This window comes from Plecotus auritus (assembly GCF_963455305.1).
Source record: "Plecotus auritus genome assembly, chromosome: 1".
Classification (NCBI taxonomy): Eukaryota; Metazoa; Chordata; class Mammalia; order Chiroptera; family Vespertilionidae; genus Plecotus; species Plecotus auritus.
The window spans coordinates 48,476,066-48,499,051 of NC_137770.1; the positions used below are offsets into that span (position 1 = coordinate 48,476,066).

Consider the following 22,986-nt stretch of genomic DNA (forward strand, 5'->3'; position numbering starts at 1 on the left):
TCTTTTAGAGGGCAGGAGGGGAGAATTGGCCAAATAATCATCACAACGGGAGGAATCTGATGTAGTTCCTGTGAACTCTGCCTCCCTCCCGGTATGGAGGGGTCTGAACTCCGGTAAGGTCCTTAGAAGGAAGTCTGCTGTGTAAGCGGCCCAGCTAATGACTGTGCCAGCCCCATTCTGTCTTCCTCCTCCAAATTGTTTTAATCATCCTGTTTTTCAATCCACATCAGCTGGGGTCATTGTAAGATTCAGCCAATAAGAAAACGTTGAAGTGTGTCTTCTTGGGAGTTTAAAATAAATTTTCACAGGAGGCAAACAGAGTCATCTGAGCTGGAAACCTCACGAATCTAAAACTGTCTCCATGCCTAGGGGAAGAGAAGTCTGGTGGCATCTAATCATTTCAAAGGCCTTTTAAGTCCAGGAGAAAAAGACTGCAAAGTGACAATGGAGAGACAGCAGCAGTAGGATCTGTGCGTGCCAAGGCAGATGCAACAGGGGTGGGACTTTTAACCCAGGGGCTCCTGCTGTCACTGAAGGACTGGCTGGCACTACATGTGGCCCTTGGTGAGTGAGGGCCATGGTGTATTACATAAGGCTGTGGCGCATCCTTGGTCAAAGGACATTAGGGCTTAGAGACATTTCTCCCTAGTGCCCCACTGGATTCCCTTGTAAATCCTCTCCCCACCCGGACACGGCAGCAAGAAAGAGACTGAGCTCCAGGTGCAGGAGCTTTTCCAGGAAAAGTTTATTAGGAGGGCACTTAGAGGGGAAGAGAAGGACAGAGGGGACAAATCTTTTAACAATAGTACAATGCTTAACCAGGTGCTCTGCTCTTACGATACAAAAGTTAGAAAAAAAGCTAAAACACTATAAATACGTACATGCTTTTTACAAAGGTATTAAAAGGTCAGGCTGGCTGAGAAGTGAAGGTGATCGACATCATCCATGCTCTATTCCTGTTCCAAGAGTCCCGACCTGAACAGCCTCATTGCAGGAGGGTGAGGAAGGTGTCTCGGAGAAGGGGCTCCAGCCCTCCACGTAAAGTTCTCACCCCCGGGCAGGGAGAGGCTCGGAGCTGCCTGTTGTCACACGCCTTGACATGATTGGCGAGCCTGGGCTGGTGTGTCTGGATGCTGAGCCAAAAAAAGCCTCTGCGCCCTCACCCCACATCAGAACTGGCTGTGCCTCCAGCTCTTCCCAGCCACTGGCTTTGGGAAGAGAGACTTCTCCAATTTTCAAGAAAATTAAATAGTTGTCTTGAATAGTTATTATATAAATATAAAACACCAGGATGCGAGAGTGTACATTACTTGAGCATAAAATCAATTACAGAATCACTGAGAATTTCTCGATCCAGTTTACATGATAGGCAAGTTTGTTTCTGCAGCGTTGCCTTGATGTCCGGTCATTTCCACTGACAGACGCCCTTCCACCAGAGATGCCACATCTTCATTTTTAATCCATGTCCTCTATGTAAATTTTTCTACTTTTCCACCCTCTTGAGAAGTAGCTGATGCTCTTTAAAAGTGTGATATACATTTTGAAGGCAGTTATTTGAAGGGGACATTTATGCCACACAAAGAAAAATGGTACAACTTACAGTCGTGGACGTAGATTTTGGGAAAACGCCCAACTCTGCCACCTCAAGTCACACAGTAAGGCACAGGGTCCGGAACTAAACTCATGCCCTCTCTTGCTACTGGTAACCCCTGGTAAATAGTCCCATGAGCTGTTTGTGGATTCCTCTCCATCTTTTAAGGACTAGAGAGTGGCTTAATGGTGCTCTCCCCCTGCATAGACCTACAGAGAGCCTCAGAAAGGGCAACTAAGGATGAAATCAGATAGCTGCCTTCTCCCCAGACTGCTCATACATGCATGACATGCACACACTACTTAAAGAAAACCTGTTTCTGCGGTCTGAGTAAAAGCATTTAGCCTTGGAATACGTCCACACTCTAGGAAGTCAAGGGGAGATGGAGAAAGAAAAACTAAGCACAAGATGTAGCACTTATGTGCTACAGCTCATTCCAATACATTAACAAGGATTTTAAAAAAATAATCATGGTCAATAAAAAAACACAGCACAGACAACATAAGGACAATGGAAAAGTCTGCCAGCAGCCTTGCCCTCATGTGTGTTCTAAGAGTCAAAGTCCCTGCTCCTGACTCTAGGCTTGTCTCAAAATGTCAGGTCTACAGCCTGCCGGGAAGCTGGCCAACTGAGATGATGTTCCAGCACAGGCCTGTAACCGGAACCGCCGGGCGGCTCCCTACGTGTGCGTGTGCGCTGGAAGGATGGAAGTTACTAAATAAAGTTTGGAAGGGGGAGGAGAGGAAAGGGAATAGAAGTTGGCTCCTGGGGGAGGTGCTGAGGCCCCGCGCCCCAGGGCTGGCTACTCTGGGCTGCAAGGTGAAGGCAACCTGGTGGGAGCCTGGACAACTGCACTTAACTGCTACCTGACAGCTACTGTCACCCTCGAGAACTGCCCTTGTCTCCTCCTGCGCCTTTCAGCTGTCCTTTAAAAAAGTTTTTAAATGTATAAGTGTCTTTCCTACAACAGGACTTTAAAAATATAACTAGTTTTGTGACAAAGGACACTTATTACACATGCCCCAAAGCACCGGTGCAGCCTCTGTGACCGGAGCGGCCAGGTCCTAAGCTCTAGGTAAAACCAGATTGCGCTCAGTCGCTTACCTGCATTTTCCTTATGCTGCCTCCCACAGGAGTCTAGTCTACAAAGAAAAAGGACCAAGTAGCTTTTGGAAAAACAAAGCATTGAGGGTTCTAAGGCACCATTCAAATAATAGCCAAACATGACCGTTCAATCATCAAAAATTGGGCTGTACCTGAAGCTAAGTTGCCAAGTACCTACAGGACAGCCGGGTGCCATAGGAAGCCCTCACAGGATCATGTAGCAGGTGGAGAATGCAGGCCCTCAGGAACCGATGCCCATGGCTTTTAGGAGAGGCCACAGTGGAATAATGCACACAAGTCAGACCTGACCACGAGTATGGCTGCACAACCAGGTGGTTCAGACGGCCTCCTGCACCGGTAAGCAGCGGTCCACAGATCCTTCCACACCAGGCACAGACTTCACAGTGTGTGGCCCTCAGGTGGAATGAGGAGCTTTGCATTGTCTCTGGGTTCTGTCAATAGCCCTGTGAGAAAACTAGCACAGGGCTGGCAAGGTGCTGCTCCCTGTCTGTCTCTTCCTGTGTCCTCAGGAGGCGTGGTGAGCAGCTCCTACTTGGAAACCTCAAGGCTGAAGCTTCAGAGGCGTAGGATCCTGCAGGTGAGGCTCTGGCAAGCCTCCAACATCGCCACGTAGCAACAGAAATGTCATCACATTTGAGGTTGATAACCTGCCAAAGTATATACTTTTTTCCCTTCACCTGGAATTAAGATGGGACTTCCATAGGAAATCCCTTTATTTTTCCTGGTAGAAATTCATGCAAAAATATGGGATAAGTCATTTCATATAAAAACAGCAGCAAAGAATAAAGTACCAATTGCAAGTAGCAATGCTGTCTGCTGTATTCTGCAAAAGGGCTTTTTTTTTTTCCAGTTGAAATAATTCATAATAGTTTTCTCACTAATTGCCACTGGGAGTAGTACTTATTACACAATATAACTGCTAGAGTTGTCACTGATAATCCTCTACCCCAGGGGAAAGATGACAGACCTCTTTACACCAAGCCTGCAATATTCAAATGTGTAAAAAAATGTCAATAGCCCTTTCATTTGCCTATGTTGGCCTGAGATTTTCCCTCCTGGTGAATTTGCTTCTGTTAATTTCAGCTTCCAAAACTGCTGGCAGGTGTCTTGTCAACAAAACCTGCAAAAGCTTCACCTTGGGGGAGATGTCGCTGGGTCCCACTCTGGTTTCCAGTCAATGCGCCAGCCCAGGATTTAAGTATAAAACAAACATTTAAAGAGCACATGATAAAGTTCATTTAATTAACGCAATGGACTACTTAAACCAATAGCCGAATGCACGAGAATATGAAGTAAGCTCTTACGCCTGGGACCCACGCAGTGTAGTGCTGCCTTAGCCGGAACACCATCACTCCACAACACCTCTTGCTTTCTGTGAATACTTCACGTAATTCAAATCTCTCAGATTAATGTGATAAACTGTACATGCCATATGCACTGAGCCTCAGCAGATTCTTCTAACTGCTCAAAGTGATAAAGGACACATGTAAGAGTGTTTTGAAAGCGGTCTCTCACCAGCTTTTCTCACTGCCCCTGCGTGGTCTGAACACTGGCTCACACCAATCCGTTTGCTCTGAGGGGGAGGAGACCACAAGCTCCTCCCAACCCCAAGTCGGCCCAGTTCCCAGTGCAGGGTCCGCTGAGGGAGTGCTGGGGCTCGTGATGTTCAGCTCAAGAGGCATTTGTCAAAAGCGCCAGAGGGTTGGGCACGGGGTTTGCTCACACCCCTGCAGGCTTGTCCCTACCTAGAACACCCAAGGTGAACTCCACACTCCAGTCCTGAACAGAGGGCCTTTGCCTGTTGGACAGTGCCATCCCAGACTGCTGTCATTCAGAAGGAAGGGGGCTGGAGGAAGGGGGCAGGTGGTGACACTACCTGTTTGCTCAAGCCACCAAAGCAGAAGGCATTTCTTGCCCTTCAAAATTGGGCCAGAGGGCAAATGTTCAGAAACAGCTGTTTATAAAATCCATCTCTGGGTTTGCTTTTGTGTTTTGGAGAACAGGTTGGTGCCACTTTGGTTGAGGGAGGAAAATTTCTTCTTCCTTGACAACAGTGATTGAGTAGAGTTCCAATTTTCTCCACCTCCTATGTGGCCATTTTCCCCAAGCCCGCCCTCCCCTTCACCCACTGTCTCTAAGACACACTGGAACAGCGGATGCTTGGGGAGCCCATCTGGGTGAGGACCTTGTCAAGCCACTGCAAAGGCCCATTCAGGTGCAGCTCGATCCAGCAGGGGGTGCTGGTCACTGTCTGTCTCCTACAAGACATAGGGAAAAGGAAAGGGGTGGGAGATATTTAAAACGTCCAGAAGGACACACAAATAAGTACACTTTTTCCTGTTTTGGTGACAGTCTTCTCCCCAGAGTCATAAGTAGATCCTGCCCCGCTAGACCCCGAGCACCCTAGAGGAAGTGCCAATAACTTGCAGAATCTGCCACGCCAAACCCTTCCGACCAAGAAGAGCTCTGAGTGAATCAGGTTCTCCTGTGGGGAAGGAGATGGCCCTTAAAGAGTTAAGTGTGGAAGGCAAATTCCAGGGCACCCCAGAGGCCCACCAGTAGCTGTGAGGGGCCCCTGACAGCCTTCAGCCTGAACAAAGGTCTTCCCGGGTCCCTTCTGTCCTGAATGGGCGCCTCAGTTGCCCACGTCCAGCCCGGGCCCAGCCCCAGCAGGCCGCGATGACGTGTGTCTGTCTGATTGAGGGGTGTTTTTTACAAAGCGCCGACAGAGTCCGCATGCCGTCGGTTCCCAATGTGCTGATATAATTCCCATCTATGGCCTTATTTTGGAAAATCTTACCAGCAGAGCGAGCCATGAAACAATTACTGGAAAAAACCAGGGCACACCACACGTTTCTTTTCCCCAAAGCACTTTGTCTACATTCAGGCTGGTTGGTGACGCAGCCGGCAGGCGCGCTCCCAAAGGCCTCCGCTGAGCAAAGGCTATCTGCTGAGGCGGCGCCGGTGCCAGCTGGAGGTGAGAGGCCTGGGCCCGGGCCTGCTTTCGGCCACCTCACAGAGAGAAGGCATGAAATCTTACTCTCCTTGGCCCAGGAGGCAGAAGGAGGGCAAGGCTGTTCTGGGAAGGGGCCGCACCCACCAGTTAGGCTGTCCTGCGGTGCTGCCAGGTGACAGTGACGTGGTGGGCCGCCCGGGACTGGGTGTGCTGGCACTGCGTCCAGCGCGGTGACACAGTGCCCCCAGAGAATGGCTTCCGCCACCAAGGGGCCTCTTCCCAGCACTTGAAGCTGAGGGCGGTGGTGCCACGCCAGGTCAAGGGCCGCTGGCCTCAGGGCACCGCCCTCCTTGCCTCACCCCAGGGGAGGGCGAGAAAGGAGCTTGCACACTCACCCTGGGTGCCTGCCTGACCTGGGGGCCTGAGGGTGGCCCTCAGGACTGCAGTCTGATGTCAGAAGAGCAAATGGACCTCCTTCTGGTTCTTTTCCATTGGGCCCATCTTTAAACATTTCCCTTCCCCAGTAAAATATATGTATTACTTTTCTAACCTTTCAACTCTTGGTCCCCAAGTGATGTTAGCCAGGGCTAAAAGGTGAGCTAAAATGTCCCTTGGGCTAGGCCTCTGGGCCTGGGCTAATCTCAGGCCATCATAACTGTGTGGAGAGTGCTCCTGAGGTCTGATCCCTTTAATTGCTCAATTGGCCACTCCTGGATTTCAGGGAGACCCCCACAGACCAAGGCGCTGTGTTCCCTGGCACTGTGAGGCATACAGGGAACAGCAGCTAGAATACGGTAAATGGGAGAGGAAGATTTCATGGACCCAAATCCTCTAATGAGAATCTGACTTTCCATAAGTCATGTTCATCTGGATTTCATTATAAACGGTGGCCCAGAGCCAATACTGAAATGGGTTTGGCTTGGGTGCAGAATGACTGCAAAACAAAATGGATTCCAAACATCTGGAAAAATGAAGAAAGTGGGAGAATAACTTGCAAGGCGCTGGCTCCTGCTGATGTGTGGGTACCTCCGGGTCTGCCTCAGGAGCTGGGGGCGGGTGTGGGGGGGGGCGGCTGTGAGCAGGAGGAGTGGCCCACAGCCCTGCCTCTCAGGAGACTCCTGTCCAGGTGTGAAAGAGAAGGGCCTGGATTCTCTGAGCCCAAACCCGAGTGGTCTGAGAGCCTCAGCAGAGCAGACCAGGGCAGCCCTGACCAGTGTTAGGTTAAACCAGTATCTGAAATTCTGAGAGACACCGTTTCTCTTCTGAGCAAGTCAGCTTTGTTCTTCTGTGACTACCCAGATCTCCTCCTCCTCCTCCTCCTCCTGCTTCTTAGTTATTTAATGTTCCAGGTGCTCAGCGTCACCAAGTCAGAGATGGAGCCACAGAGGCTGGAAGGAACGAGGAGATGAAAAGGCGACTCCCTGGAGAGGGCCGTGCTAGACCCATCTGCCCAAAATGAACAAGGAAGCCAAGAGGGTGCCACCTAGGTTCAGCCTTTCCACGAACGATGTGGCTTTGGGCAAGTCACTTTCCGTCCCTGGGCCTCAGCTCCCTCCCCCACATAGCAGGGTGATGCAGTGTCCCGCCCAGGGTAGTGTGAGGTGGCACGGACCACATGTGTCTGAGGCCCTGGACCAGCACTGCTCAGCTCTTAATCAGCCTGCAGGTGGCGGCCTCTCTGATCGCTGCCTCTGTTCTTTGGGCGAGGGCTGGCCTGGCTCGACTCTGAGGGGGCCCTGCTCTGCTGTGCGGATGCCCCTGCTGTCCTTGGGCTCTGGGACACGCCCCCCTCCCCCCCCCCCCACAATGCTGACCTGTACTCTGCTCCCCAGCCTTTGACGAAGCTCATGCGAATGGTGCACATGCGTGTCAGCTGGTAGACGGCCTCGAAGCCCTGGTTGACAGACTGAGCCAGGAGGGCAGCAAACTCCTGGTTGTTAAAGATCTTCAGGTTGCATCCTGCCAACAGAACAAAAACGGTGCTCCTGAGGACGAAGGGCGGGAGTGTCCGGTGCTCCCCTCCTGGCTAAAACCACCGCTGGGTCACCCCGGAAGGTCCTAACTCGAACCTCCTCCACGCTCGGCACCCTGCCCTGAAGCCATGCCACCTCCATGGGGGTACCGCTGGCATAGGTGAGGGGGAGAATTAAACACTGCCTGCAAGCTCCAGCTCCCAGAGCTGTGGGGAACACTGGGGGAGGCAGTACAGGGGGCCACTAAGAACAAGGAAGAGGGTTTGGAGAGGTGGGCCTGCCCTGGGCCAAGGGAACAGAGAGACCCGAGCCAGAATGCCCACGGCTGTGTGGGGTTTGGCCGACCACCTGGGGAAAAATGACTCCTTGTCATTCGACAGAGGGAGTGCCGGCAGAGACAGGCCAGCTGAAAGCTATGCCTGCCATCCCATCACAAAACTCATCCCAGGGCCCCAAGGCGCCTCTCGCCAGCTCCTCTAAGTCCACCTCATGTTGGGGCCAGGAGGGAGGGAGCGATCTGGGCCCCATTTTGGCCTCTGGGCACCAGTCTGGGTTGGGGTGACATTCACAGCAAAGTGAAGGTGTGTGTCTAACTCTGCAGTCAGTAAAACTAGAGACAGGCACAAGTAAAGTTTATAGCAAATCTCTTGTTTGAAGTCCTGCCGCCAGGAATGTGTTCGCCAGAAAAAAAACAAAGACAAAATCACATGTTGGAGGTGCCCAAAAGGTGAGCTGAGGTGACACTGATTAATGGGCCAACAGGAGGCCCCTCATCTTGCTGTGTGACTCTGGGCTGGTCATTTTCTCTTCGTAAGTGGGTGTCTCCTTTATGAAATGAGGGGCTGGCCTCAGAGGACCCTGAGCAAGTGTTGACATTCTGTGAGCGAACAAACACCACCACAGCCAACTCAGCCCTCACCGAACAGATGCGGGGGAGGGCTGGGGAAGGGAGTGGGCCGAATGCCAAGAATGCAACCCCGCTTCCTCTTCTAGCTTTCTCCAAGGGGGAGTGTGGTGAGGTAGGGCCACAGTAGGCTCCAGGCGAGCTGAGCCAAACAGAGGAGCACAAGGCTCGGGAGTCATGCAGTCAGTCCTGGGTTCACCTGGCTCAGCCACTTACTAGCTGTGCATTTTGGGCAGGTGGCTTAACCTCTCTGAACTGGTCTCCTCAATATGCCTCCTCACCTGAAGAGCCAGAACAACTGGGGAAGACTGACAGCAGAGATAGAAATGGACTCTGTAGACACAACCACACAACGCTCTGGGAATGCAGAGCACTTATCGTTTCAGAGTATCTGGGTTCCGACGTTGGCCTTGCCCAGGACCCAGGGTTCCACTCTCATCTGCTCCTCAGTGGGCAGGAAAAGACAAGCCACACCTGCCTCACAGTCTTCGGCCTGACTGGGACCACACACCTGCATCACGGTCTTCGGCCTGACTGGGGCCACACCAGCTGGTCACAGTTCACGCTTTGTGGGCTGTGTGCCCCGTAGCTGCGCTGCACGCCCCGTGAAAAGTGGGCTTTGGCTGGGGCCGTCTGCCTCCGTGTTCTAAGGAGGCCTTAGCTGGGATCAGCCTCCTGCCTGGTCTTTCTCCCCAGGCCCAGCCCTGTCCAAGCCACCCTGTGGGGGACACAGCTTGACACCCCTTCCTGGAGTACAGGTGGGATTCATCAGCCCTGCGCAGAAAACCCTCAACAGGCCCTAGCTGGTTTGGCTTAATGGATAGAGCGTCGGCCTGGGTTTGATTCTGGTCAAGGGCACATGCTCTCGGATCAGACCAGACCAGGTTGCAGGCTCCATCCCCAGTAGGGGGCATGCAGGAGGCAGCCAATCAATGATTCTCATCATCGATGTTTCTATCTCCCCTCTCCCTTCCTCTCTGACACCAATAAAAATACATTTTTTAAAAAAAAAAAAAGAAAGAAAGAAAGAAAACTCTCAGCAGTTCCCCAGAATAAAAGCAAAACTTTTATGTCCTTCCATGGCTGGGTCCCCTCATGCTTTCTAAACATTTCTCCTGTCTTCTACATGGCCTCGCCTCCAGCCAGAGTGCTGCCCCTGCATGCCTGCCCTCCACCCCCTCAGCCTGGAACCCCTCACCGTCTCACCCCTCATCGCCCTGTACCTACGCCTCTCCTCCACGAGGGTGTCCTTGACCCACACCCACAGTTAAATGCTTGTCCTCCTGAATCCAAGAGCACCTTCTGTGTGCTGCTCTTGCACACTCAGCTGGTGTGTAAGGTCTGTGGAGACGGCAGCAGGGCCCTGCACCCCTCCGTCCCCTGTAGCACCACCTGCTGTGCCTGTTGTGGAAGGAAGGAGACTGCCTGAGCATCCACACACACAGGGCACTGAGCAGGTACCCACGGATCCAAGGCAGGTCCGTCCGATGCTGTGGCTGCTCCCTGGAGGGCCAGGGAGAGCAGAAGGTGAGGCTCAGAGAAAACCCAGATGGAGCACCTGCAGGTTAGCAATGCCAACCATGAGGAGGAGAAAACATCAGGAAAACAGCAACCTCCGCAGCAACCCAGGCATGTGCCATGGGGGAGAGGAACTCAGAGGAAGGGCGTGTGGAGGTGTGATTACCTGGTGGGATCTTGCAGACGGTGGCGGGGTGCCAGCCATAGCGCTGGTTACAGTTGGGGGACTGCACAAAGATAGCGCTGTCGCTGAGGCACTCTGCGAAGACCTCCCCTCCGATGTAGTACAGCCGCACGCCTCGCCCTAGAGAGACTCGGGTCAGACCAGACCAGGGTGCCTGGCTCCGCTCGGTGGCCCAGGGCCGGCTGGGCTTGCACAGGGCCAGAGCCCCCTAGGCTCCAAGTGACTGGTTCTTCCCAGCTTCACCAGGCACATGGGACCCAGAGCTCAAACCTAACCCACATGAGGGGGCATGATGGGTGAGGCTGTGTTCCTAAAGCCAGAGGTGGCAGATGACGAGAGGGGCCTGGGGTAAGCCTCATTCAGCCTCTGCCACAGACCAGCCACAGCCTCAGTGACTTACTCCAACCTCTGAGCCTAAGTTCAGATGGGGACAGTCATGACACCCCCCTCACAGGGGTGCTGTGAGCCACAGTAAGTGCCTGCAAAGCGTCATCTGATTTCTGCTACTAGTGCCCTCCCCTCCAAGATTCAGAAATCTGTTCAGTAAACCTACAGAGCTCCCTCCTGAGGCAGCAGACGCCAGGAGCTCTTCACAGCAGGGGTGACTTATTGCCACACTATACCGTTCTCCCCTCAATGCAGTTTTCAAGAACATTCGTAGGTTTATATCATTTACCTCTCCTTCATCTCTTAAATCCACTCCAGATGGACAGAAATTATTTTTAAATTGGCTCTGCAATTCAAGCAGTTACGTAAACACTGACAATGAGTTCCCCATGCAGCCGGAGGGGTGGGGGGTGGGCAGGGGGGGTGCTCCCTTCTCCTGCAGGGAAGGACTCCATTCAGCTCCTAGGGAGGAGGCCCCGAGGCCCCCAGACTACAGGCACAACGTCAAGTGGGATGGAAACCAGACGATGAACTGAGGGGCCATTGGAGGTCCTCCTGTCTCCTCACCCCATTACTGTCCCATCCCCCATCACCACCATTCCTTCTTGGCTCAACATTATAGGACAGACCTGGGGTTCTCAAGGAAGAACCTCTGTGCATGCCCAACAAGAGTGGGAGGCAGTCCTGGTCGGGTAGCTGTCTCGTACACAAAAAGTTGTTAGTTCAATCCCTGGTTGGGACACATACAGGAAGCAACTGATCAATGTTTCTCTCTCCTCTCCCCTCCTCTCTCTCTCTCTCTCTCTCTCTCTCTCTCTCTCTCTCTCTCTCTCTGTCTCTGTCTCTCAAAAATCCATAAAAATATATCCTTGGGCCCAGCCAGTGTGCTCAGTGGTTGAGCGTTGACCTACGAACCAGAAGATCACGGTTCGATTCCCGGTCAGGGCATGCCTGGGTTGCAGGCTCAATCCCCAATGGGGGGGCCTACAGGAGGCAGCTGATCAATGATTCTCTCTCATCATTGATGTTTTTATCTCTCTTTCCCTCTCCTTTCCTCTCGGAAAGGATATATACATGTATCCTTGTGTGAGGATTAAAAAAAAAAAAAGTGAGAGGCAGAAGTGGAGGTGGGGAGCCCGAGACCAAGAGAACAAAAATATTTTGTTATGGCAATTTTTAAAATATTTTTAAAATATAGAAAAATATAAAGAGAAATCAGCCACTCCCAAGATCAGTATCTTTTTTTAAGTAAAGTAGCGGGAGGCCATCTGGGAAGGACGTGGGCTCAGGGGCAGGGGCTGTCGGTCACTGACTGGGTCACACTTGCTGTCTGGCCCCTGCAGGGCTCTGCCCCTTCCAGCAGCAGATTATTCCCTGAAAATGAGCACACGGGTCTACCCATGGCTTCCAAACTTTTCTTCTCTCAACTACAAAATCCTCCCTTCACCTGTTAATGCCCAAGATCTCATACACACAAGCAGCGGTGCTCTGGTCCTCATGGGCCTGACCCTGCTGCCCTGCCCAGTTTCCGGCTTTGCCCTGGAGCCCCTCGACCAACCCTGGGGGCTGCGGATGCTGCCAGAGAATACCCCCCTGCACCCACTACAGTGCCAAGCATGTCCAACTCGCGGCTGGCGGGCCGCATGCCTTCATTTCTACGGCCCTTCTAAGCGACTCTGGGTCACAGAATTATGAGTATCCTTAGTGTGACATTTTTATGAGCAAACCAAGTGATAAATATCAAGGCTTCATCGTCCCTAACCTAAGTCATCTTTTCCTGTGTTTTGGGTGTTGGAAGGCAGAACGCCAGCAGCAGTGGTGTCCCAGCAGTGGGCAGTTCATACCATAAGTTGCTAAAATAATCATAATCATGTATGAAATTAACAAAAGATCACACCTCCAAGACAGACGACCCACCTATCCACCCATCAGTCGTTTAAGTGCATAGTTATTAAGAGAACCGAAAATGGTGCCTTTTGTACAGATTCCCCTTTCTTGTCCCCTTAAGTGAAGTGTTTTCCTCTGTGGCTTTCAAATGTTCAGAGACGATCCGTCTGTGTCTGTGTCTGTGAGTGAGAATGACCAAGCAACCTGAACTCTACCTTTCTGGCCCCTAAACGAGACAATACAAAATGTGAGGGAGCGGGTGGGGCAGAGTCCTCCCCCATTCCCTAGTAGGAGGCCCAGCACAGAGGCTGCATTGGGGCCAGGGGTGGGAGAGGGGGGAACTGGAGCAGCCCCTTGCCCTTGCTCTTACCAATGTGCCTCCGTGTGAGCTCCACGGCGGCGTTCCTGTTGACGTTGGAGAGCAGCCCGAGGCAGAAGCGCTCCGAGTTGGAGGGGTCGGTGAAGCCGTCCACCGTCATGGAGGGCTGCGAGGCGTGGAATGTCTCCCCGACACGCTGGTTCAGCTCGTAGTAGGAGATGGAGCACCAGAAGGCTGGCTCGCAGTAGGTGACGGGCTGCAGGTCTGGGAGACAGGCCGGGCTACAGGTCAGTGGGGCCCCCAGGCCCCTGCTTCCTCACAGGGGTCCCCCGGATGCTCCAGGAGACTGTTTCTCTACCTCTCAGAGGGCATTACCATCCCTGCCCTCATGCCTTTTATTGTCTAAAACTTGCAGGATCCAATAGGCCACAATACTCAGGTGCTGGGAGAGGTGTCCCACCAGCCCATTTAGTTTTAGTTCACAGGGCCCTGTCCTGCCTGGCCTGGCCTTGAGGTGAAGCAGTCTTCAAGGAGGTGCTGGGCCCGCTCACTGCACCGACACGGTCACCTCTTGGCCTTTCTTCCAAGGCCCTTAAGTAACCCATGCTGACCTCTGCCCCCCAAAGGGCTTTCTGCCTTTGGCTCTGCCTGCTCTCGGGCAAACCCTAGCCCCGTGGTAGGCAAACTTATTAGTCAACAGAGCCGCAGTTTGCTGACCACTGCCCTAGCCTGTCAAGCAGCGGCATCCCAGCCTCGAAACTGAGCAGCCTGGGGGTCCTGCGCTGTGCACAGTGTCGGAGAGCACAGGGCACCTGGCGCTGTCTGCAGAGTGGGCCGGCCCATGTCTCTCACTCCGGAAACTACCTCTGGACGCTCTAGATGCCACCTCCTGGAGTGGCTCAGACACAAACGCGCCTGGAAGAAATTCTGTGTTTGTCCTAGTTGGTCGTCTCTAGTCCCCATTAAGGGCTCCCTCCTCAGAGCAAAACGTCTTGTGGGGTGTTGGTTCTCTCTCAGAAGATGCGGGAAACCCTGAAATAGAGGTTCCCCTCATGTGATCCCACATGACCCCTAGCCTTCCTGTCACCTCCAGCCATTCCAGGTTCCCCAGCCGCCCCTGTCCTCCTCCTGCCCACCCCGGCATCACCTCTCACCTCCCCGCACTGGCCGGCACTCATCACTCCTCACTCACATTATGTCCCCAGTCCCGCCTCTTCCAGCTGCCTCTCTGCACTGCCTGCTGCGCTGGCTGGGAGGCCGAGCTCCCCACATCCTGCTCTCTGCCTGCGTGGCTGGAGGATCAGGGAGCCCCTACTCATTCTCCTCCATCTCAGACCCCCAGCCTGATCACTCACTCTGGCTCTGACATATATTTGGAGCCTGGCGACCTGGGTGTGTCCTGTGGGAGCTGGTGAGAGGCCAGGAAGGGCCTGCCAGGCCAAGTCTCAGCACAGGCCTGAGACCCCTGCTCACCACCTGCCAGGCAACTTCCTGGGGTGAGAACCCACAGGCCCCTCTGCTCACCAGACCTTTGAAAGTGTGTAAAGCCCGAGAGAGAAAAACCAGAAGCTGTTCTGAGAGGGCCCACATCTCCTGGGGTCTGTGCCCACAATCCCTCCTAAGGGCAGACAGTGTCCATGCATGGGAGGTACGGACCAGTAATGGACATCTGTGCTTGCACGCAACACACACCCAGAACGTGTCAGCCAGAGAGTTAGGACGCCTAGATCCGTTACTCAACTGTGGCACTGTTGGCAGTTTGGGCCAGATACTTCTTTGTTTAGGGGCGAGGGAGATTCTGTGCGTTACAGGATGGTTAGCAGCACCCCTGGTCTCTATCCACGAGACGTCAGTAGCACCCGTCCATCTCACCCTCCCAAGCTGTGGGAACAAGAAACCCCCCCAGACATTGCAAGATGTCTTCCAGGGGACAAAAGCCACTGGTTAAAAACGATTGCCCTCGCTGTTAATCAGGTCATGGAGCGCCAGCCTTAAACCCAGGTGGACTAGAGTTCACTCTCTACTCCAGCACGGACTAGCTGTGTGGCTGAGCAAACCAGTCCCACTCCGAGTTCCAGCTTCCAGATCCCTGCCCCAGCCACCTGAGAGGAGAATCCTTCCCACCACCAGGCGCTGTTTGTGGAGGGGCGGAGACAACTCCTAAGAAGCACAGAGCATGCATCAAACACTTGAGAAATGGTGTGTACAATTATAATAACTTTGATTATTTGAACTTGAGAACATCCTGTTCCTGTCCTGACCTCCATCACAAGAGGACGCTTTGCCCCTTTCCTCTCTTCCCAGGGGGCAGGGAGGGAAGGGAAGGAGGCAGGAGATCTAAGCTCCTCAGTGGACGGGGAGTGATGAGGCAGGAGTGACCGTGGCCTGTGGCTTGTGCGCCCGAAGTGGAGCTGAGCCACATCCGGCTCAGGCTTTGCTGGATGCTTCCACATTCCAATGAGATAAGCTATATTCTAAACAATGTGGTCACTAAATGTGAGCTGTGTTGCTTTGGAAACCTTAAAAAATAAATAAACCCAAGTGCAATTCAAAGTGGTCGGGCAACATGTCAGGACCAGAGGTATTGGGGAAGGGCCACCGGCCACCACTGCCTACAGGCAGGCTCTGCTCACCTTGCTGTGTGCCCTGGAGGATGGGGAATGTGGCTTCCCTCTCTGGCCTCAGTTTCCCAGTCTAAGAGTATCTGCAGTGAACTAGAGGACAGCCAAAGCAGACCATCTAGGTCACTGTGCTTCTGGCGTGAGTTGGCCTGAAGGTGCTGTGACTGGTCTGGGCTGGCCCTGGTTGCCCAGCAAAGCGCAGAACAGAGAGAGTCCTCTCTCCAAGTTATAAATCCCTATCCAGCACCCCAGGGCTTAGACAGGCAGAAGACAGACAGTGAGGTACCCAGGGACACTGACATAGCCCACCTACCAAAAGCCGCCGGGCCACCTGTCAGAGGACGTGGAGCTGGAACCTCGCTCTGGAGAAGTGTGGATTCAAGATGTCTCAGAACCAGAGAGGGGCTTAGGGACCTGGCCCAAGAGGTCCTCCCAAGCAGGTCGGAGCCCTTATCCAAATGTCCTGCAACTTGCAGACACACACTGGACAGCGTTATGGAAAACGCTGGACGCAGGAGCCTGACACATAATTAAGGAGATGCGAGTTTGAAGGAGCAGCGCCGTCAGGCCAAGACGGTCTGGAAGCTGCCATTTCAGAGAGGGCTGTGTGGACGCGTTGACCTGCGTTCTGAACCAGAGCAGCAGCCCCAGCCACACATTTATTATTCTCTGCAAACAATTAAAAGCCAGCCATGCCTTCCACCTATCTTCCTCCCACCACCCCTCAGCTGCTTCCTCAAGGCACTTCTGCAAGAGGAGCAGCAGACCCCAAAGTAAGATCACCACCGCCGAGTTCTGCCTTGAATGGCACTTCATTTTTAAACCTCACATACGCCCTCATTTCTTTCCCACCTAAAGACTTAGCTACATCATGGTTAAGTACAAAAGAAACAAAAAGTCAAGACCCTGGAAAAGAGAAGGCTATAAATGGGAAAACCATAAAATCATAGCTACTGAAAGAACCCTCACCTTGGCTCTGAGCTTCCTAGCAGACAAGGCAAAAAGGGAGAATAAGCTACAATTCTCTGGTTGGTGGACAGAATTCTTACTAGTTCTGCAGGGGAAACAAAGCTTGTCTTAGCACAAAATCTTAAAAGAAGTCTATCAAGGGGGTAACCCCTCCCCTACTTCAATCAAGCCAGCCAGCCCTGGTTTTCGAGAGTTTCCCAACAAATGCAGAAACGATTTTACATAAGGTTGCTTCTTCAAAGGAACCTGAAGACATGCCATCCAAAGGTTACTCTGGGAGGATGACTCTATAATCTGGTGAGATGCCTTGCCCCAATGGAGCATGGCTCTGCATCTCTAGGCCAAGGGCTTGGCACACCTGGGATGGTAGATGATGGAGTGTGCCCAAGGCCTTCCCTGCTCGCGGCCAAACTGCTGAGTCTGTGCTAATCTCTGTTCCTGGAGCAGAGGTGTCAGAGACGCAGGAACCTCCAGCTCCAGCCGTGCTCGGCCCCCTGCCCCTACCAGTGTGATGTCGGCCAGACTTCTCGAGTGGCATGGGGCACTTAATTCATGACTGGCCCCCTGCCAGTCTTACACATTGGCTGGCTCCAGTTTTGAGCCCTATTCCAAACTGGCATAGACTCTCTGTTTTGTTTAAGGAAAAGAAAACAGAATAAAACCCAGAAGGCAACACTTGGATTAAGGGAACCCTATTAAAAACATGTGCAAGAAATCCAAATCCGGTAAAGGAAGGGGGAGGCCAGAGGGGAAATTAACTTTCTACTATAAATCGAAAGCAGGGAGCAGGCAAGGCCAGGAGCACGACGCTGCAGGCTAAAGGGCGAACCTGAATGGCTGGCTTCCTCTGGGCGCTCCTCAGGGTGAAGCAGCTCTACCTCAGGCCGGGAGGCTCCACACGCAATCCCCACCTGCCTTCACGCTGCTGTCTCTCCTGCTGTTCCCTCTACCTGGGCTCCCCATCCCCAACTGTTAGGGCCCCACTCTCGTGGCTGTGGAGCAATGCCTGACCCCTCCCTGCAGGATGGGCCCCTTGTGTCCCGCACCTAAGCCACCTGTGCACCTAAGCGTTATTCCTGCAGACCTGGGCCATCTGCGTCCCGCATCTGGGGCACCCATTCCAACCCATCTCACTAAAGATGAGGGCCACACACCAGAGTGTGCACAGAAGGAACCCCACGCACTCCGCTTAGCACCAGTTCACCGAGACCAAGAACCATGGCAAAGTCCCCGAGCAGGACCCTCGGGAGTGTGAGGGCACAGCCGGCAGCTGACTTCCTGCCATGGGGATCCCCCGACTCCCCTGTGGGGAGGCCTTAGGAAAGGCCATGTGCAGCAGCAGGAAGGGACTGGAACTGGACCCATGTCCTCTGTCAGGGCCCCGGGGTCGTCCTGCTGCCCTGCCACCAGCCCTTCTCCTGGCAGGAGAGGAAGGCACCTCTGCCCGAGGCCTCTGAGGAACCGTCACCTCCTTAAACTCCGCTCAGCTGCTGCTCTGGGCACTCCCTGGTACCCCGTTTCTCAGTGGTCGGCAAACTGCGGCTCGTGAGCTACATGCGGCTCGCGAGCTGCGGTTTGCCGCTCTGTTGACTAATGCGTTTGCCAACCACTGACCTAGACTCTTGATTCCAATAATTACAGGCTGTTGTTGTTCCTTGTGATTTAAGCCCCTATCCCAGTGGTCAGCAAACTCATTAGTCAACAGAGCCACAGTTTGCCGACCACTGCCCTAGGTCAAGGCCCATCCCGAAATGTCTCACTTAAAAGCAGAAAACAACTTACTCACCAGCAGGATCCAGATCCTTATCATTTTCCTTTCTCCCCACCTCCCTCCTCCCTCCTCCTTCCTCCTTCCTCTCCAACTGCCCCAATCCTTCTGCCTTAGGTGCTTAGGAAATTCCAGGTGACTCAGGCAGCACGGTGTGTAATAACAGGAACATCATCTGCTCACAGGGTGGGGGGGCCCACCCCGAAAACAAAGCCCTGGGGTCTCCCGCAGCCTCTGGCAGGAGGCTGAGCTGGCTCTCAGTCACACACTGGAGCTCCCGTGAGTCACCTGAAGTGACTTTACGGTGGTGGGAGGCCCAACCTTTCGCCTGGAGTGGGGAGGAAATGAAGAAGGAACCAGGTAGCCTATGTCTTACTTCTTTTTGTGTAATAATTTCTTTACAGGAAATAATCAGATGTCCTGAGATGTCCCCAACTTTCTCTAGGAAAAACTTGCTGTGTGCCTGTCATCACCTTACCGTTTGGGACATACCGCCTGGTATACGGGCCAGGAAGAGGAACCTAGAGGCTGCTACTGTGGGCTCCCTCCCCGCCTTCACCCTTTATTTGCCCCTCAGCCCATTTCTGACCAACTTCAGCCACCACCCCTCCCATACCTGCTCTCCAAAGGATGCCTTTGAACTCCTGATGTCAAACTCAGGGTCTCTTCTTACATCTCATTTTGTATCTCTGTAGGACCTCCCTGGCATCTCCCATTCCTCTGGCTGCTGTGGCCCCATCCTGCACCTGACCCTCAGCTTCTTTCTCAACCCTGTCCCTCCCGCAAGGCGCTCCCCTCTCTTTCCTTTTCTTCTCTTTCCTTCTTGAGCTGGGTCTCCCTCTCCACTGAATTCAGCCACTCTTACAACTTCAGCCGACCTTCATCAGTGTTTCCAAAGTGCGACCTCTGGGTGGTAAATGGGATTATAAGACAGAAGTAATGGAACAGTGGTCGGGTCCCAGGGAGCGATGCTGATCAAAAAGGCCTCTTTCCTGCAGGACTTCTCAGAGGCTTTACTACGCCAGTGCCTTGGGGGCCCCGTGAGAGGGGAGTGCAGGCTTTCCAAACTCACCTGATGACAAGATCCTGTCTCCTGACCCCGCTTTGGGAAAGGCTGTTCACCAGCTTGTCCTCGGAGCTCAGCCGGCCCTTGCATGCCTTTCCGTCCATCTGCAATGTCCTTCCCTCCTTCCCTCCTCATGGTATCCTACTTGTGTGTCCTTCAGCGTCCAGCTCACACGTGTCACCACAGCTCTGAGGTCTTCCCATCCCACCCGGCACCTTTTTCCTTGGCATATATTGTTCCTCCCTCCTCTGTGCTTGCTCCCTTGGCATCTGGGACAATGCATCCCAGGTGGACACGGACACCTCCAGCCACTCTGCCAGGCTTTGAATCCTAAGTGTCATCCCCAGCTCTGGACCACCAGTGTCAGTACATACTGGAAACCCAGCCAGTGCTGACGACATGAGTTCAAACATAGGAGACACTGGCAAGCCTATCCCCACTGGAATACCACCGCTGCCTCCTGCGACCTCGCAGGGTACTTCATCTGCACCTACTTCTTGTTTTATACTTATGCACAGTCCTTCCTTCTTTATCTCAACAAGGCCATGAGCACACTGATGGCAGGGTCTGTTGAGTCCTCCTCAAATCCCCCCACCCTGGACTGGCACACAGCCACTGGCACACAGCCACTGGGGAATGAATGAGTAAGGAAGAGATAGGTACAAGTGGGCAGGTTCCCACCCAGGGACCACATGGGACACAGTCTTCAACGTGACATCTGTCCCTGACTAAGTTAATAAATGCCCTTCTTGAGCCTTGTTCTTCTGAGTAAGGTGGTGGGACGAGGGAAACTGGTCTAAATGCCCCAGCAAGGCAGTGCCCTGCTGCAGAGGGGAGCACATGCTCCGGATCCCGAGGCCTGAGTTCAAAGCCAGCTTCCCCACTTACTAGCTGTGTGACCTGGGGCAAGTTAGTTAAGCAGCCTGCCCCTTGCTTTCCTAGCCTGTGAAATGAAAAACTACCAAACCACTACCTTAGACAGTTGTTACGAAGGTTGGCCTGAAACAATGAGCGACACAGGAAAAGTAAGTTCTCAAGAAATGTTTGCCATTGTCACCACCTTCATTTCCTCCCTTCCAGCTATGAGGCCAGAAGTCCACGAGATTTTATGGGTGGAATGAAGCCGTTAGTTTTTAAGTGGATGAAGGTGGGGATGCAAGGGCTTGAGAGAAAGCCAAGCCTGTCGGCATTGTGTCACAGCATGAGTCCTAACCCTGACTCGTCAACTGACTCGTCCCCCAATTCAGACCTTCCCAGCAGAGTGGCACCCACTCTTTGCTTTCCCAGCTCGAGGCCTGTTCCTACCTTTGGAAGAAATGACCTAAGAATTCTCAACCCTCAGACAAGGGGCCTGAGGAATGGGGAGGGAGGAATGTGTCAACAGGGCACTCTGCCTTGGGTCCACGTTTGAGAACCATCCTGTCATCCTAGTCCACACAAGGCAGATAGGAATTCACAGCAAGGGACAACTGTCCATCTGAATCCTGAGTCAGGCAGCGGGGTTTCCGAGGTGAGCCTACTGCAAAGTTGAGGAGAGAAAGTGCTGCCGGGGTCACGGTGTGGGGTAACTTCAAAGGCCAAAGCCCAGAGTCCAATTCACAATCATGACCTTTAATTTCTCAAGTGTGAGCATGGCCTCTAGCCTCCAGAGTTTGTTTCTAATAATTCAATCAGTCCTCTCCCATTGAATGTGACCTTCCCTCTCCAAAGCCCAACACTCACAGTGATATTATTTTACCAAGATGTTAAGACAGATCTCTCAAAGTCACATTTCACACTGCCCACTGGTCAGCCCACAGTACAGGGTTTTCAAGCCTCTCTCACTGTTCCAAAGGATGACTTTCTTCACCTGATGCTATCAGTCAAGGCCTGGAAATAAAAGACAGGCCAACCCCCTCTGATTCACCAAGCTTGGGTGTTAACTCTTTCTTTTCCTGAGCCCCACATTAAGCCCCAGCAATAAAGGCCAAAAACAAAATCAAACTCCCATTTTCCTAAGGCTGCCAGGCCAGCACATAAAGCATCCCCTTCCATAAAAGTGGAATGGATATTTCATTTGCTTTGAGCCCTTCAGCAGGCCCCACACTGGAGCGGAGGTCTGCTCTGGGGTAGAAAAGGAAATCTCAGAAAAATGGACCCAGAAGTCCACGGGCTGAGGGAAAGGGTGAAAATGATGGTCCCGCTGCTCCAGACATCAGGAGCTGATGCAAAATGATTATCGAGGCAGCAACATAGGGAAATGTGTTTACCAAAAGCACAAAAAGGAGGAAAAACATTAAAAAATGTGTATGCACTATGATCACAGTGGCAAGGCACACATATCTGTGCTTGACCCACAAACATCAGAAGGACTGTGATAAAGCAAAAAAAAAAAAAAAAAAAAAAAAATGGTTTGAGGTGGAGAGATTGTGGGCAATTTTGCTTGTTTTCCAAGTTCCTTGTATGTGTCCGGTTTAAATAAAACCGATATCACTGTAAGATGAAATGCTCAGATAGACTCCAAATAAGTGCATCTGAAACCTCTAGGAGAGTTGGGGGCTGGAGTCGGCTGCCCATCCAACCACGCACATACGCTTGGCTAAGCACAGACCCTCAGCTCCTGGGCACAAGGCTTGGGGAATTTTCACTCACTCACGTCTCAGCATTATGGGGGGAAACACAACCCAGCACAGAGTTGCCTTTCCTGACACCACTGTTCTCAGGTTTCCCGTTCTGTGGGTGACCCCAGAATCCCTGTAACCAGAAACCCGATGGCTGAGCTGGCCCATGTCGGGGGGGGGGGGGGGTGCTGGGGCGGAGCCTCACCTTCAGGACCCCCTCCTCACACTGGCCACCTGCCAGGGCTGCAGCTAGAGGGGAGACAGACACACAGACGAGCAGACACTTACCCAAGTTACTGTGTGCTGGGGACATCGGGTTCGGGGATAGGTTTGGAGAACCTGCGAGGTGAGACACAGGCGTGAGATTTCATAAAAGACTCTTGGCTGGAGAACCCAATTCCTGACATCAAGGTGGGGCAGCTCAACACAGCAGAAAGAAACCCTGGGCTGACCCTCCAAGGCCCAGGAGAAGGCCCATCGCCACATCCTGGCCCATCCTGGCCCTCCACGGGCCCAGGTGACGTCATCTGTGGGACATGGATGAGCGGATGACCTCGAGGTCTCTGCCATGACTGACAGGGTGATGCTCTTCCCCAGGACCCACAGCACAGGGGTGCCGAGTTCCCAACTAGGGAACGGACCCTACACCACACCCTCCTGCCCTGTGAACTGTGCCCCCAAGAAAATAAGAGGGGTGGTGAAGGCCCCCTCCCCAGCTCCTCAAAGCCCCAGGCAGCGAAGGCCAGCTGTCCCACACAGGTGGGGCCCGTGGCCACCCAGACATCACCAGTCACTGCTCTCAGTGGCTCAGGCACCTGGAAATACCATTCCAACCATTTCCCTGGGTTTCAGAAAACTCACCAAGCTGCCTCAGAAATCCCGCAGCTCAGCGACCAGGCTGACATGTTATATAAGACACAATACTGTACGTGGCAAAAGTCCAAACCTACACAATTCTTCCTACTCTGTGACCCTCTCTCCACCCCTCAGCCCCAGGAAAGAAACAACCACATGGCATCGACCTTCCAAAAAACCAAGTGAGTGCCGGACCTTTCCACAGGACACGGTGGCACGTCCCCCCTCTGTCCCTGCACCACCAGGCGATGGAGAGTTGTTCG

The 22,986-nt window shown here is 53.1% G+C and overlaps 1 protein-coding gene across 1 annotated transcript in view; it reads right to left on the bottom strand.

Annotated features, from left to right (window-relative positions):
* Nucleotides 1–730: 730 nt before the first annotated feature.
* Nucleotides 731–22,986, bottom strand: part of SMAD3 (SMAD family member 3) — a 114,946-nt gene continuing 92,690 nt past the window's right edge. Inside the window, exons 5-9 of the mRNA XM_080668608.1 lie at nt 22,157–22,207; nt 12,896–13,108; nt 10,234–10,371; nt 7,487–7,631; nt 731–4,974 (exon numbers count right to left, since the gene is read on the bottom strand). Coding sequence (XP_080524734.1) covers nt 4,851–4,974; nt 7,487–7,631; nt 10,234–10,371; nt 12,896–13,108; nt 22,157–22,207 — 671 coding nt within the window. The 3' untranslated portion in view covers nt 731–4,850. The remainder of the gene's footprint in view (nt 4,975–7,486; nt 7,632–10,233; nt 10,372–12,895; nt 13,109–22,156; nt 22,208–22,986) is intronic.